This window comes from Panicum virgatum, chromosome 4K (assembly GCF_016808335.1).
Source record: "Panicum virgatum strain AP13 chromosome 4K, P.virgatum_v5, whole genome shotgun sequence".
NCBI lineage: Eukaryota > Viridiplantae > Streptophyta > Magnoliopsida > Poales > Poaceae > Panicum > Panicum virgatum.
This window is the reverse complement of record NC_053139.1, coordinates 46,416,075-46,429,778: the sequence shown is the minus strand read 5'-3', so window position 1 is coordinate 46,429,778 and position 13,704 is coordinate 46,416,075. Positions and strand designations below refer to the sequence as shown.

The window sequence follows — 13,704 nt, the reverse complement described above, 5'->3', positions numbered from 1 at the left end:
TTCGCACTGCCTGCCTGGCCTCCTGCAGCAGGTCATCGATCAGGTCTCCGTTCTTCTCTGCAGATCGGATTATCCCTTGTGCATGCGCGCCCCCGGTCAAAAAGGCCTCCGATTTTACGTATCTGAACTGAACCCAAACAGAGCTACCGCCTCCTCACCTCAGTCTCAGTTCATCACGCCACCAAACCCCCACTGCCAGGGTGCGTAATGATCGAGTGTGGAAGTGTGAAAACGGCATCCTCTCTCATCTCGGCCATGTTTGGTTGGGTTGTGAAAAAATTTTGATGAGAGAGAAACGATGCTTTGACCACTAATTTAGGGTATTAAATAAAGTCTAATTACAAAATTACCTCCACAACTACGGTACTGTAGCAGTTGCTCTAGCTAATGAGGACTTTGACCGCACGATTGGAAGATGATTGAGTGCGGTTACTGTAGCATCACTGTAGCCAATCATGATGAAACTTGGCTCATTAGATTCGTCTCGAAAAGTTACACCTATTCCTAAAAAGGTTTTGTAAATAAACTTCGTTTAGTACTTCATGCATTCATTCGTCTTTTTGTGAAAAAATTTTGATGCATTCATCCAAACATGGCCCTCGTTACGAATTTGACCATGAAAAAGGTGCTTCAAAGACGCAATGTGAACGATAATGAAATTGCGAATTTGCCACCTGGTTACGAATGCCACCTCAGCCTGACATGCGGGACCACCTGAGCCAATGAAATGTGGGACCAGTGGCCCGTGCATGGACACTTGCTGACTGCACAAGGACCTGATGACACCGGGCTTCATGACAAATGGACCTCTGGCCATAGCCAAAACCACGTTGTGCCCTGCCCGCCGCAGAATTTCCAGCCACCGGACCGCCCTTTGCTGACCAAGCCGCGCCATCATGGCGACGGCACCACCAACCCCCGCTTCACTTGCTGTCCCGAGCTACTATAAAACGACCCCAACCTCCCAGTCCACTCCACCGCACCGCCAACACCACCGCAGCTCGCAGCTCGCAGTTGCATCTGATCGATCACTGATACATAGGCCAATGGCGTCGTCGCTGCCGGCGTTCACGGTGCGGCGGGGGGAGCCGGTGCTGGTGGCGCCGGCGGAGCCCACGCCGCGGGAGGTCAAGCCGCTGTCGGACATCGACGACGGGGAGGGCATGCGGTTCTACAGCTCGGGGATCCACCTGTACCGCAGCAACCCGGCCAAGGCGGGGCAGGACCCGGCCAGGGTCATCCGGGAGGCGCTCGCCAGGGCGCTCGTCCCCTACTACCCGCTCGCGGGCCGCCTCCGCGAGGAGGCCGGGAGGAAGCTCGTCGTCGACTGCGCCGGCCAGGGCGTCATGTTCGCCGAGGCCGAGGCCGACCTCACCGCCGACGACTTCGGGGACGTGCAGAGCCCACCGTTCCCGTGCTTCGAGCGCTTCATCCTCGAGAGCACCACCATCGCCGGCGTCGAGCCCGTCGTCGACCGCCCTCTGCTCTACATCCAGGTGACGCGCCTCAGGTGCGGGGGCTTCATCTTCGGCCAGCGCTTCTGCCACTGCGTCGTGGACGCCCCGGGCGGCATGCAGTTCGAGAAGGCCATCTGCGAGCTCGCGTGCGGCGCCGCCGCGCCGTCGGTGGCGCCGGCGTGGGGCAGGGAGATGTTCATGGCGCGGCGGCCCCCGCGGCCGTCGTATCCGCACCTTGAGTACCGCAAGCCGGCGGGCGGGCACGACAGGATGCTGTCGACGCCCCCTGCCGACATGGCGCGCGTCCCCTTCTTCTTCGGGCCCCGGGAGATCGCCGGACTGCGCCAGCGCGCGCCGCCGGGCATGCGCTGCTCCCGCTTCGAGCTGGTGGCCGCCGGCATCTGGCGCAGCCGCACGGCGGCGCTCGGGTACGCGCCCGACGAGGAGGTGCGCCTGTCCTTCATCGTGAACGCGCGCGGTCGCCCCGAGATCCCGCTCCCCGAGGGCTTCTACGGGAACGCGTTCGCCTACTCCGTGGCGGCGACCACCGCCGGTGAGCTCTGCGGCAAGGACCTCGGGTACGCGCTGCAGCTGGTGAAGAAGGCCAAGTCGGCGGTGACCTACGACTACCTGCTGTCGGTGGCGGACCTGATGGTGGTCGAAGGGCGGCCGCTGTTCGCGCTGTCGCGGACGTACATCGTGTCGGACGTGAGCCACGCGGGGTTCAAGAGCGTGGACTTCGGGTGGGGGGAGGCCGTCTACGGCGGGCCGGCCAAGGGCGGCGAGGGGCCGCTCCTCGGCGTGACCAACTACTTCTCGCGGGCCAAGAACGGCAAGGGGGAGGAGGGCACGGTGGTGCCCATCTGCCTGCCCAAGGACGCCATGGAGAAGTTCCAGCTCGAGGTGGAAGGACTCACCGCGGAGCTCTAACTAGGCGGCGCGCGCGCCGGCTGGCCGGCCGGCCGGTGAGTGCTCGTCGTCATACCAGTAGCCTACGCAGGCACAACCGCACAAGCAACAAGCTGGTGATATATTATATTGCACCGGTCCGCCCGGTGTATATATATATGTGTGTGCGTTCTTACTACGTACGCAGGAAATGTGATAATGTCGATGGTGTGTGTTCTTGTTTAATTATTTGCTGTGTGAGATTTAACAGGAAACGTACAGTAATCCCATATAAAACTATACAAGTGAAATATTTGCAATAGCTTTCTCGATCAGAAAAAAAGGAGAAATATTTGCAAAAGCTAGCAATTGGATCAGCCTGATATTTCAAAGCTGGTGAACATTTTTTTTTGGCTGTCAACGGAGGGGGAGAGATATTAATTTTTGGGGCCCCTAATGGCCGGATAGTGAAAACAGTTACATCAAATCAGGTTTACATTGCCGAAGAAAATTGTAATGTGGTGGTTAATTGGGTATGGATTGTGTTAGCATTTCCCACGATTAACTCTAGTCCAAAACGTAGTGACGATAACCTTCAAAAAAAAACGTAGTGACGTGCATTTTTTTTTCCGCAATGGGCGAATCCGAATTCGCATTTTACCCAAAGCAACGAAAGTTCGGATTAATGGTAATCCGGATGTCGCAATATAATGGGAGTATTAATTGAAAGAACGACCCAGCAAGCAGGGAATCAAGGCGGTTAATTATGATTTTCAGTAAACCAAGACCACACCGACCAAAGCTGACTACAACAACCGCCCTAGTTTGGTTTGTTTAGAAGCTCCCTGGTGGTTGAAGCAAGCCATACGTCAGGAGAAGAGAGGCCAACAAGATTGTTGATCGTACCACAAGTTGCATTTTACAAATCACGCTGCTAGCTAGCTCTCAGATGAGTTGATAACAAAGCTAGGAAACCACATCGCCATCTCATCAATCAGCACACAAGTCAATATTAGCCATCTATTATGTTGCAGCTGCTTCATTTTTGTATGCTAATCGTAGGCACACAAGGTACAGACTATTCAGCAAACAAATTGTTGCATAGCTGCACAAGGTAGCTGTCGAAGCATCCACCTCAAACACGCCATGCTATGGGCCGGGCTTGCCCTTCTTGTTTCATTAAAAAGGACGCCATGTGCTTGGCTACTGATGGTGGACACCGGCTGGCATTGTGCGTGTTGATGCTAGTTTGGGGGTCGTTATGGCTCGTTTGATAACGAGCGACCTCGGCTCGGCTCGCTAAGGCTGACGAGCTGAAAATTGAGTTTGGCTCGGTTTGTTCAAAAAGCTCGAGCTGGCGCGTTTGGCTCACCAGCCAAGCATTATTCAATACTAGCGTTAATGCAGTGTCACAGCAACTAATGTATACTAATTTTAAGCATGATAATAATATCTAAATGTATAGCTTATGATAGCCCGGCGCACCGTGAACGCCGGCAGCGACGACGCCATCCAACGGTTAACTTACGCTGTTCGAACGCTAGATAGCTGTGCGCTCGTGCAGTGGTTCTGTGTTGCGCCGTCGCCTGCTAATCCATCATGTTTGGGTTGGCTTTATAGGGCCAACAGCTGGTGTTGGTGGCTTGGTGCCAGGCTGCCAGCCACGGTGGCATGCGTGCATGCATGCATGGACACCCTTCAAGGGCAAGGCCAACGTTGGCAGTGGCCACTGCATCTGGGAGACAAGTCAGAAGTGGATTCGGCCGGTTGGCCGTTTGCAAACCAGGGTAGTGTTTTTTCACCGTACACCGCAGGACGAATTGCTGGGGGTACAACCGTAGAAGGAATGATCAAGTGAATTAGCCGGCCGGCGACCGAGCTGATGAGGTTTCAGCGCGCATAGATCACCGCGCTATCCCACGTGTAATCAAGTGCTTCGAATGGACGACCGTGTGCTTCGGTCAATCGACGAGCAAGTGGTCCCGCACGCAAGACAGATGAAGCCATGATCGAGGCCGGCAAGACCAATTGATGATGAAGCGGGCAGAGGCAGAGGCAGGGGTCTTGGTTGACCGGTGCGGCGGAAGACAGCCGACGGCCGCCGTCCTTTCAATTTGCCACTGCCGCCCCGAGTTACGCCGGTGCCCAACGACCACCGGCGGCCGCCGGAATCCACAGCGACTCGCGGACCCGCGCGCAGGCGGCTAGTAGTGGTAGGTCCGCGGCGAACAGGCTGACCGTTTGGTCAGACCTGGTGGTGATCTGCTGCGATCTCAAACGGATCAGGTGAAGGGATGTAGCTACCCGACGCCTTTGCTGCTGCCGCTGCCTTTTCCTTTTCCACGCACAACGTTCTGGTTTTTCTTTTCTTCTTCTTCTTTTCCATGTGATTGATGTCAGTGACGATACTGTTAAGATTCCCACCTTTGCTAGTCTCACACTGCAACAGGCTCAGTAAGATGACACTAATTTTTTTTTCTTGAAAGATCTGGTGTCAGATGACACTATGACAGTACTAACTACCTGGGCTTTGCATGGACCGGCCGAGTGTGCAAAGGGCCCATGCCATTCTTGAATTCCGACACCCAAAAGGGCGCACATCTGATCTTATTATCTTATGTACTGCTAGATTTAAAATCCATTCAATCACTACTGCCACGAGACTGAAGAAGTTGCAAAAGCAAGCAGAAACAGGCAAGCAAGGAAGCACCTTGAGCTTGCAGATTACTAGGCTCCGAAAAGGAAGAAGCTGGGGGAGAGAGCAAGGAATGAGGCGAGAGATACCAAACCCTTCCCGTCCCCAACCTTAACGCCATGCTTCCCTCATTCCCTCCTCGATCCCCTGCTTTGCCCCAATGCCACTCCTCCAGTAATGTATTAATCCCTCCGGTCCCGGCCCCGCGGGCTCGGACAGGGACAGGGAGGACGAGCCATGGACAGAGAGGCGGAAGCCCACCGCCAGGCTGCTCCCGGCGAGGTGGAGGCGACCCACGAGCAGGGGCACGAGCACGGCCACTGGAAGCGGCGGGTGCCCCGGATCCCGGAGCGGCAGCGGCTCAAGAGCTCCGGCCTGGTGTGGGCGATGGTGATCCTGTGCACGGTGCTGGCCATCGGCGTCATCGTCGCCGGCGCCACGGTGTTCGCCGTGTACCTGCTGTACAAGCCCAAGATGCCGTACCTACTGGTCTCCGACGCGCGGCTGGAGCGGCTCGAGTACGGGCAGTCGGGCACCATCCTTGACCTGCAGCTGGCGCTGACCATCCAGGCCGAGAACACCAACTCCAAGACGGACGCCACCTTCTCCGGGGTGAGTCTCGCCGTCGGCTTCCACGGCGCCGACGTCGCGCTGCTGCGGGCGGGGACCTTCTCCGTGGCGCGCCGCAGCTCCGTGCCGCTGCGGTACCAGGTGGTGTCGTCGGGGCGGCAGCTCAGCCCCGACGGGATGCAGTACATGGACGGCGCGCTCCGGGCCGGCGTCGTGCCGTTCGACCTCTTCGGCAAGGCGCGCACCACCTGGAAGGTGGGCATCTTCGCCTCGCTCCAGTTCTGGACGCGCATCTCCTGCCGCTTCCTCTTCAACTACCCCGGCAACGGCACCGCCATGCCCATCGACTGCCGCTCCAAGTCGCCGTAGCACTGTAGCCCGGCAACGGCACCGCCATTCATCATTCGTTCGTCCGTCCGTCCGTTCGTTCCTTCCACAGCAACAGATTGGCAGATACATACGTCAACGCGCAACACTTGTACAGCCGAATAATGCTGGTACATACATACAATACACATTTGTAATCTGTAATTCATTTTCTTCTTCTTCCCATTTACTGTTGAATTAGTGCGGTTCGGAGAGATGGAGTTGTGAATTGTGATGATACCAATTCTTTGGTTAAAAAAAAAGAGGAACATGCTTCTGTAATAATCCAATTAATGAGGATTCAAGTTTGGCCTTGTAGGAATTAGGATACTGCTCAAATTTTTGGCATGGCAATTACTCTCCTGACACCATCAGCCCTCTCTGTTCTGCTTGGAGTGATGAGGTTTCTCCCATCTTCCGTTGCGCTGGGCCGGGCTTCTTCGAACGTTCGATTCAACTCCACTGGGCTGACAACAAATAAACCACACGTCGACAACGCGGTGGGCTGGAGGTCAAAGCCCAGTCAACCAAACCATGAGTCACACACAGAGGACGGCGGCGGAGTCGCACACGGGTTGGTCGCAGGGTTTATCTTTTTCGGTTTTTTTTCGAATCCCGCCAACTGCCGGAAACGAAATTTCGGCCGAAATTTCGCTGAAATTCGCTAATTCCGAACGGAAAGAGAACTCAAATTCAAAAAATGAAATTCTGATGAATTCCGACCGAAATTTCGGTGATTTCGACCGAAATTCGGTGATTTTCGACCGGAATATGATGCCATTTGTGATTTTCCTACTGTTCCCGAGGTCAAATGAAAAACTTTTGAATACCAATTTTGTTCAGTTTTTCGAGATCTACAACTTTTGTTTTAGGAACTTTTTTATTTAAGCAATGGTTTGAAAATTTTGGCAGAGTTTCCCCTGATTATGTGTATATTGACAGTTTATAATGCATAACATATATATAACTGCACAAAACAATGACAAATACACCATTTAACACATAACTCATGTCCAAAGTCCACACATACAACGCAATACATCCAAAGTCTATTAGAATTATTACAATCCAAAGATCCAACAGAGGCAAAGGCATAGTCCATACTAAGTCCATGTAACATATTCTCTGCATTTAAATATTTATGTGAAATGAATTGAATAAATAGAGGAAGCAAAACATATAGATAAATTTTGTTGATAGGATACGTACCTGCATTCTTCAGTCCTCATATCTCTCTCCCGGTGGTCCCTCATACGGCTCGTCTGTTGGTGGCAAATACACGTACGTAGGTGGGTGATATTGCAACTGTGGAGCTCCATATGGTAGGTAGCCGTGATAATCCAAATAAGGCAATGCTGCAACTGCCTGCGGAAGTGGCGGGTGCACCACCCCTGGTGGTGGCCACAGAAAGCCCCCTTGAGGGGGAGAAGTACTGTACGGGTTGTAGTACTGAACACTGGACGCAGAGTTGGAGCTATCTTCATCATATGCAAGTGGGGCCTGTCGACCATGTCGACGTGTCGATGTTGTTTGTCGTTGTGAAGTAGGTGCTCCATGATCTGTATCTTGTGTTGCATGGGTGAAGTCTTCCTCCCCAGTGAACATTATAGTAGGAGCTATATAATAACCTGAAGTATCAGCTCCTCCACCCTCGTCGCCATCATTACCACCACTCTCGTTGCCATCATCGCCATCATTGGCATCACCGTCACTGCCATCACCTTGACTGCTACTGGAATCATCATCATCATCATCATCATGACCAATCTCCTCACCACCACTAGGCTCAGGTGTGGTTTCGTCACTACCAAACTCCTCCTCAGTGCATGTTTTCTTCCCTTTTCTCATTTCGGGACCAATCTTAGTCTTCATTTTTCCCAGATGTGTGTCTCCAATTATTTTTTCGGCCCATGCCTCCACATCTTCATCGTGAGCATGAGCAGAGCCTATGTCAGTGAACATCTGTGTAGCAGCACCGCCCAAATTAAACCGGCTTAAGTGAGCATGAGCAGTCCCCCTTGCTGCTTGGTCCCTCATCACTCTTTCTCGGGCCCTTGCTTTTGCTCTAACCTTGTTCCTGTACAACTGCTCACTAAAGAATTCCTTAACTTCGGTCGGAACCGAAGGGCAGTCCTTCACATCTTTCCCCCTATGTGCCAAATGCTCTTTGAACTGTGTTGCTCCTCCCCCACCCTTCTCCTCCCTGCAATACTTGCATTTGAAACCACCCCCGACCTTTTGGCCATGCTCCCACACTATGTCTGGCATTGTCCTACAATTATAAAAAATAGCACGGTGTAAGTTCATGAATATCACATAGTAGCATAATGCAAGTCCATATATATAAATACTTTTATGGTTACATACTATTCTATATCACTTAGTACCTAGGTGACATGAATCAATCGACTCTTAATTTCATTAGTAATATTGAATACAACTCATATCCAAAACGTTGGAATAATTTTTTTCTATACATTGCATTTCACATTGTCACTAGAATATCAAATCAACTAACAAATCCTAACATTCCCTCTAACCCTAGCTTCCCCTTTGCAAAAATAGTATGTTCATCATTTATCAAAACTAACTCACTTAGATCAACAACAACAAGCATCACCATCACAAAATAACATCTCATACCTTTTTTCCGGAGCCCGCGGCGAAATCCGTCCCGAAGGGGCGGTTTGCCGCCGGGATTTCAACGAAATCCTCCCGAAATGTGGGCGGGAGGATTTCGTTGAAATCCCGGCGGCAAACCGCCGGGCATTCCCGGCCCTGAGATCCGGTCGATCGCGGCCGGAACCCGCCGCTTTCCCGCCGAAATTTCGGCCCGAGACACCGGAATCAGCTGCTGCGGCGGCGGGCGGCCAGGGGAATGGAGGGGCGAGAGAGGCGAGCGACGAGGGGAGTGGGGAAAGGCCGAGACTCCACCCACGGGCGTTGGGTAGGTTATAAATGTTAACGGGTCTCTTAATTGTTAACGGGGCCGAACCCATTTAGTGAATTTAACCAACCAAATCAACTTATATTTCAATCATTTCAAGTGCTACTCGCTCAGAAAAACAACTAGTTTTTTATTATATTTTTTACATATTTTTTTATAATTTTTTTTGAATTTTTAACTTTTGAAACGAAATATACCGAAAAAAACCGAATTTTCTTTTTCCGGTGTATAGCAAAAACGAAAAATTTACTGAAATTTCGGCCGAAAATGTTAACCCTGGTTGGTCGTCGTGTACTCGTGTGTGGCCCTGGAGTTCCGGAGAGGAGTGGCCGGCACGCGGCGGCGAAGCAGCGGCCGACGCGAGCCCAGATCATCACCAATCATCGCCGCCCGCCGAGGAATTATCTCCGTCGCCATCCGCCGGCCGTGGGGACGCACGGCGCTTGAGCGCGGGGGTGCTCGTGCTTCCCCCCTCGCCTCCTCCGTCCTTCCGCCAACGTGGACGCGCTGCCAGCCCGCAACGCGACGCCGGGCCCGTCGACGACTCGACGTCCGCTTCCGCGGGGTGCAGCGAACGTGGCGCCCCACTTGTGGCGCTCTCCCCCCCCCCCCCCCCCCCCCCCGCCGGGCGCCGGCTACTTAACCACCCCCCGCGGCCGCGTGCGGCGGGGAGGGGGAGCAACGACCGGCGGCGACTGAGTTACTGGTGAGCAGCAAGCGGTTTCAATCATCGAGCTACGACAATGAAGCCCCGGCCTCTCGTCGTGGCGGCGGGGGAGGGTTTAGTCGGGGCGGGGGGCGCCGGGTGGGCGTGGAGGTCGAGGCCGCGCGCGAGGTTGCCGGGGGTGTCGCCCAAGTGTTCCCACTCGGCGGCGGCGGCAGAGGGCGTGGTGCAGTCGGAGCACCACCGCCGCCGCCGCGGCGGCGTTCGCGGGGTGTTGTTCCGCCCGGCGGGGCTTCCCCGGACGAAAAACGACTGGAAGCTGGAGGAACGGATCGAGAAGGTCATCTACGCCTGCCGCTTCATGACCTTCCTCGGCATCGGCGGCTTGCTCGCCGGCTCCATCCCTTGCTTCCTCAAGGTGCTCGCTCGCTCGCTTCAGTGATTGTTTCACCAAGCTCTCGGGTTTTATTATTTCCTCCCAATTTGTGAACTGGAGCGCGGGATTCTGCAGGGATGGGTTTATGTGATGGATGCCTTCGTCGAATACTACCTGCACGGCGGTGGAACTGTCGTCCGAATGCTGCTTGAAGCCATTGGTAACCAAACTGACTCGCCTGATGCTTGTTTCAAACCTCAAATGAGCATCCTGTTCATTGTTTAATATTCAAACTCGTCCCACTTAAGTATAATTCAACTATGATATCGTCTCGACATGTTCGAATCGTTAGTGATTGCTTACCCTTGTGTATTACCTGTTTCACCTCCAGACTTGTTTCTCATTGGAACGGTCATGTTTGTCTTCGGGACGGGCTTGTACGAGCTGTTCATCAGTAACATGGACATGTCTTACGGCTCCAACCTCTTTGGCTTGTTCAATCTTCCGGTTCGTTCACATGCACATCCCTATCAGCGGTCCTCAGGCAGCAAAGCGTCACAGTCCATTTCAGTGTGTTGACATCTCTAATTCTGTCTGCAGGAACGACCCAAGTGGCTGGTAATCAACTCGGTGAATGATCTTAAGACAAAGCTGGGTCATGTCATTGTCATGAGTCTACTAGTTGGCATCTTCGAGAAGAGCATGAGGGTGACCATCACATCATGTGCTGACCTCTTTTGCTTCGCTGCATCTATTTTCATCTCCTCAGCTTGCCTCTACCTACTTTCCAGGCTTAATATATAGCATCAAAGGAGGGAGCCATGCCTGAAAAAAGTGTCTATGTATATAAGCAATAGGTCTGTTCTGTTACCGCACAACACCTCAGGTTATGTTTGCACAGTCAAAAAATTAGGGAGTGGGGAGGGTCCCTGTACTCTTGTATGGGTCGGCAGTTGCAGTGAGGCACTACCACTCTACACAGTAGGATAATGAGATAGTATCATCATGTATATGTAACCTGATGTATATCGTATATGCAATTAATAACTGAGATTCTCTGGGACGACTGATTAATAGTGTTACCACAATTTCATGCAGTTTTGTTTTTTTAGTACGAGTGCTTTTGAAGAGAGTTACCATATATTTCCATTAGATATGAAAATGCTCCTACCTCATCCCTCTTTGGTAGGTTGTAATTTTAGCACATGCCCCAGTTGAACCTTGTCAATATGGCAGTGATTATGGTGGTACCTTGTCTGATGGTAGGACAAGAGGTTTCTTGGGCAGCAACTAGCTTGGAAATGAACACACAGAATCTTGTTGTATATAATAACCATTTTCATGTATTAAGTGATACATTCATGCCTTTATTTACTCAAGACCACATTATGGAGCATAGCTGTGTAGATGTTCTTACAATAAATAAGGTTAAGAAGGAGCCTAGATTTGTTTAATAACAGTTTGAGAGAAACTACTACAGCTGATGCTCCAGTTCTCCAACATTCTGACCAAGTGTTCACTCATATCTACTATATATATGTGCCAAATGCTTACTTTTGAGGTATGTTTCTGATCTTAAGTACTTATATACAACTTTTATGACCATTCAATAATTTCTAGTTGGATGCATCATTATGTGCTTGAAGATTGTTGATACTTTTTGTCCAAAACGATTGCGTATTCAGCACTTACCTTTCCCTCAAAATGGAAAATCACTGAGGAACAAGACTGTCGTGGGAGAATGATGAAAAATTTGTGCTCTGTGACATTTGGTCAAGTTTACGACACTTTTTTCTTGGGGTGATTGAACTAAAGGACAGGAATAAACGTAGCTTAGTTGTATTGTGCCACAAAGGATGATGGAACCTCAAATAAATTATGTTGATAAGTTCCAGCCAACCAATGGGAGGCAATGTTGCAAAAGAAAACAAAGACTTCAAAGTGCCTTTTCCAAATCAAAATCAAAGTTCCAGGAATCCTAGAAAAATTGGATCCCACAGAGATGGAATAATATTTGGTGGCGCATGCCTTACATATAAATTTTCAGCTTTGAACATTAGCTGTTATAGACTCTTTTCCATATGCAGTGAGGAGCAACAAAATTAGAAGCTTCAACTTGCTGTTGCTTCCTCCACCAAATGGTCTGATAAGTTCTGATAGGTCGTGGTGCCGTGAAGTTGATTTGAACATGAAAAATATTGCAAGTTGATATTTCAAGTTTGCAACTTGTATCTTAATGAGGCTTCCATGCAAGTTGATATTTCAAGTTAACTGATTATCATGGTAAACAGATTGTCCAAAACTGCGTCTTCAGTCCTAGGTAATTCTTGGTAACTTATTTGGAATTGCTAGTTTGGTTGATTAACTGATGTCAGAGAAAACTATTAAATGATCATGCTTGTGAGAATAATGAATTTACATGAAAGCATACCTGTCAGGCTGTCACTGGGTTTACCCATTCTAGAGGCATATTTCCATGTTTTTATTTTATTTAATTAATCTTGTTGTACACAATATATATTCAGGCTGGTGAATAGATGTTTCTTAGAATAAAACTGGATTAGGCAAAGGTATTCCCTTTGGCATAGGACTTGTAAAAAAGAGAGGGAAAGATACTGAGACATCCAAATGCTAAACAATTGGCTGGCAATTGATGCGGTCCCCCCACTACTCAACTCCTTTAAAAGTACACCTTTTGTACTAAATTAGTGATACCATCTGCATATATAAAGAAGGGAGCTGGCTCAAGTGGTTAGCCGTGTTAGCTTTGAGTAACTTGTGTACCGAGTTCTCATCTCTTCCCACTCCAAACTAGCTACCACGAGCTTTTTCCCTTGTAAACCTCATGGCCATTTCACTGAAAAGCATTGCTCTGTTCATGTTGCTTCTCAGTACTATCTTCTTCGTGCAGCTCTCTGCGCCAACTCATGCAAGGAAGCTGGAAGTGAGGGCACCTATCATCAACGTGCGGCCTTCATGCACTGGAAGGAGTGTTCTGCAGGCGCCTTCTACTCAGACCGATTCTACCACTCCAGGTCATAGCCCCAGCATTGGCCACAACAGTCCTCCGAATTGAAATGATCTGCTCCTTGCTACATGCCGTCATCTGTATCTCAAATTTGTACCCCGAGTATTTGAAGCTTATGTGGTGTGTTTCTAGAGGATTCTATGTGTTTGTTGAAATTTGAATGGCTTAAGACAGGCGACGGAGGTTAATTAGCAGAATTTTTGTTTCTCTCCGTTTAGATTTATCACCAGTGAAATTTGATGCGTCCTGTCATGTTTCATTTTGCCATTCTTGTGTGGATGACGTGCACTAAACATTGTATCCGAGGAGCTGTACGGATCTGTAGGCTGTAGCTGTGTCTCTTTTGAAAGGTTTACTCGATGCTGTAAACTTGAGGATGTGTACTGTAACTTACCTTGTTTAAAGTTTTCTTGCCACAGTGTTGTGAACTTGAAGAGGTCTGTATAACTCCATATAAGTCGGTTTCTCCACTTACTGGCACAGTTGAAATAGCTTTGCTTGAATATATGTGTATGGAATTTGATCCATCTTTGTGTATCCTTCGTTTCAATAAACACCAAATTTGTGCAATTTCAAACAGGAAAACACCTGGAACAATTTACAGGCCAGCGCCTTTTCCTTGATCTATGCCATGTTATGTCTTCATCCTTAGTGGCATGACGGCATCTGCTGATCTGCTTGCATGTTTCCGCAACATGCATGCTCTCCAAAAT

At 50.3% G+C, this 13,704-nt stretch overlaps 3 protein-coding genes and 1 pseudogene across 4 annotated transcripts; 3 read left to right on the top strand and 1 right to left on the bottom strand.

The window, feature by feature from the left end:
- The first annotated feature begins 985 nt into the window (after positions 1 to 985).
- Positions 986 to 2,722, top strand: LOC120704449 (benzyl alcohol O-benzoyltransferase-like). The gene has a single exon (XM_039988841.1). It carries the CDS (start codon positions 1,047 to 1,049, stop codon positions 2,385 to 2,387), a length of 1,341 nt encoding a protein of 446 aa, XP_039844775.1. The 5' UTR covers positions 986 to 1,046; the 3' UTR covers positions 2,388 to 2,722.
- Positions 2,723 to 5,023: 2,301 nt separating this feature from the next.
- Positions 5,024 to 6,315, top strand: LOC120704448. Its single transcript, XM_039988839.1, has one exon. It carries the CDS (start codon positions 5,278 to 5,280, stop codon positions 5,977 to 5,979), a length of 702 nt encoding a protein of 233 aa, XP_039844773.1. The 5' UTR covers positions 5,024 to 5,277; the 3' UTR covers positions 5,980 to 6,315.
- A 609-nt stretch (positions 6,316 to 6,924) lies between these two features.
- LOC120705257 lies at positions 6,925 to 8,496 on the bottom strand. Its single transcript, XM_039989709.1, has 2 exons — positions 7,186 to 8,496; positions 6,925 to 7,101 (listed from the first exon to the last, which is right to left on the bottom strand). The coding sequence occupies exon 1, from the start codon at positions 8,281 to 8,283 to the stop codon at positions 7,195 to 7,197; it is 1,089 nt and encodes a 362-aa protein (XP_039845643.1). The 5' UTR covers positions 8,284 to 8,496; the 3' UTR covers positions 6,925 to 7,101; positions 7,186 to 7,194.
- A 1,083-nt stretch (positions 8,497 to 9,579) lies between these two features.
- LOC120704447 lies at positions 9,580 to 13,236 on the top strand (annotated as a pseudogene). Its single transcript, XR_005687553.1, has 4 exons — positions 9,580 to 10,005; positions 10,099 to 10,183; positions 10,355 to 10,470; positions 10,564 to 13,236. The product of XR_005687553.1 is annotated as an uncharacterized LOC120704447 (transcript).
- Positions 13,237 to 13,704: the final 468 nt, after the last annotated feature.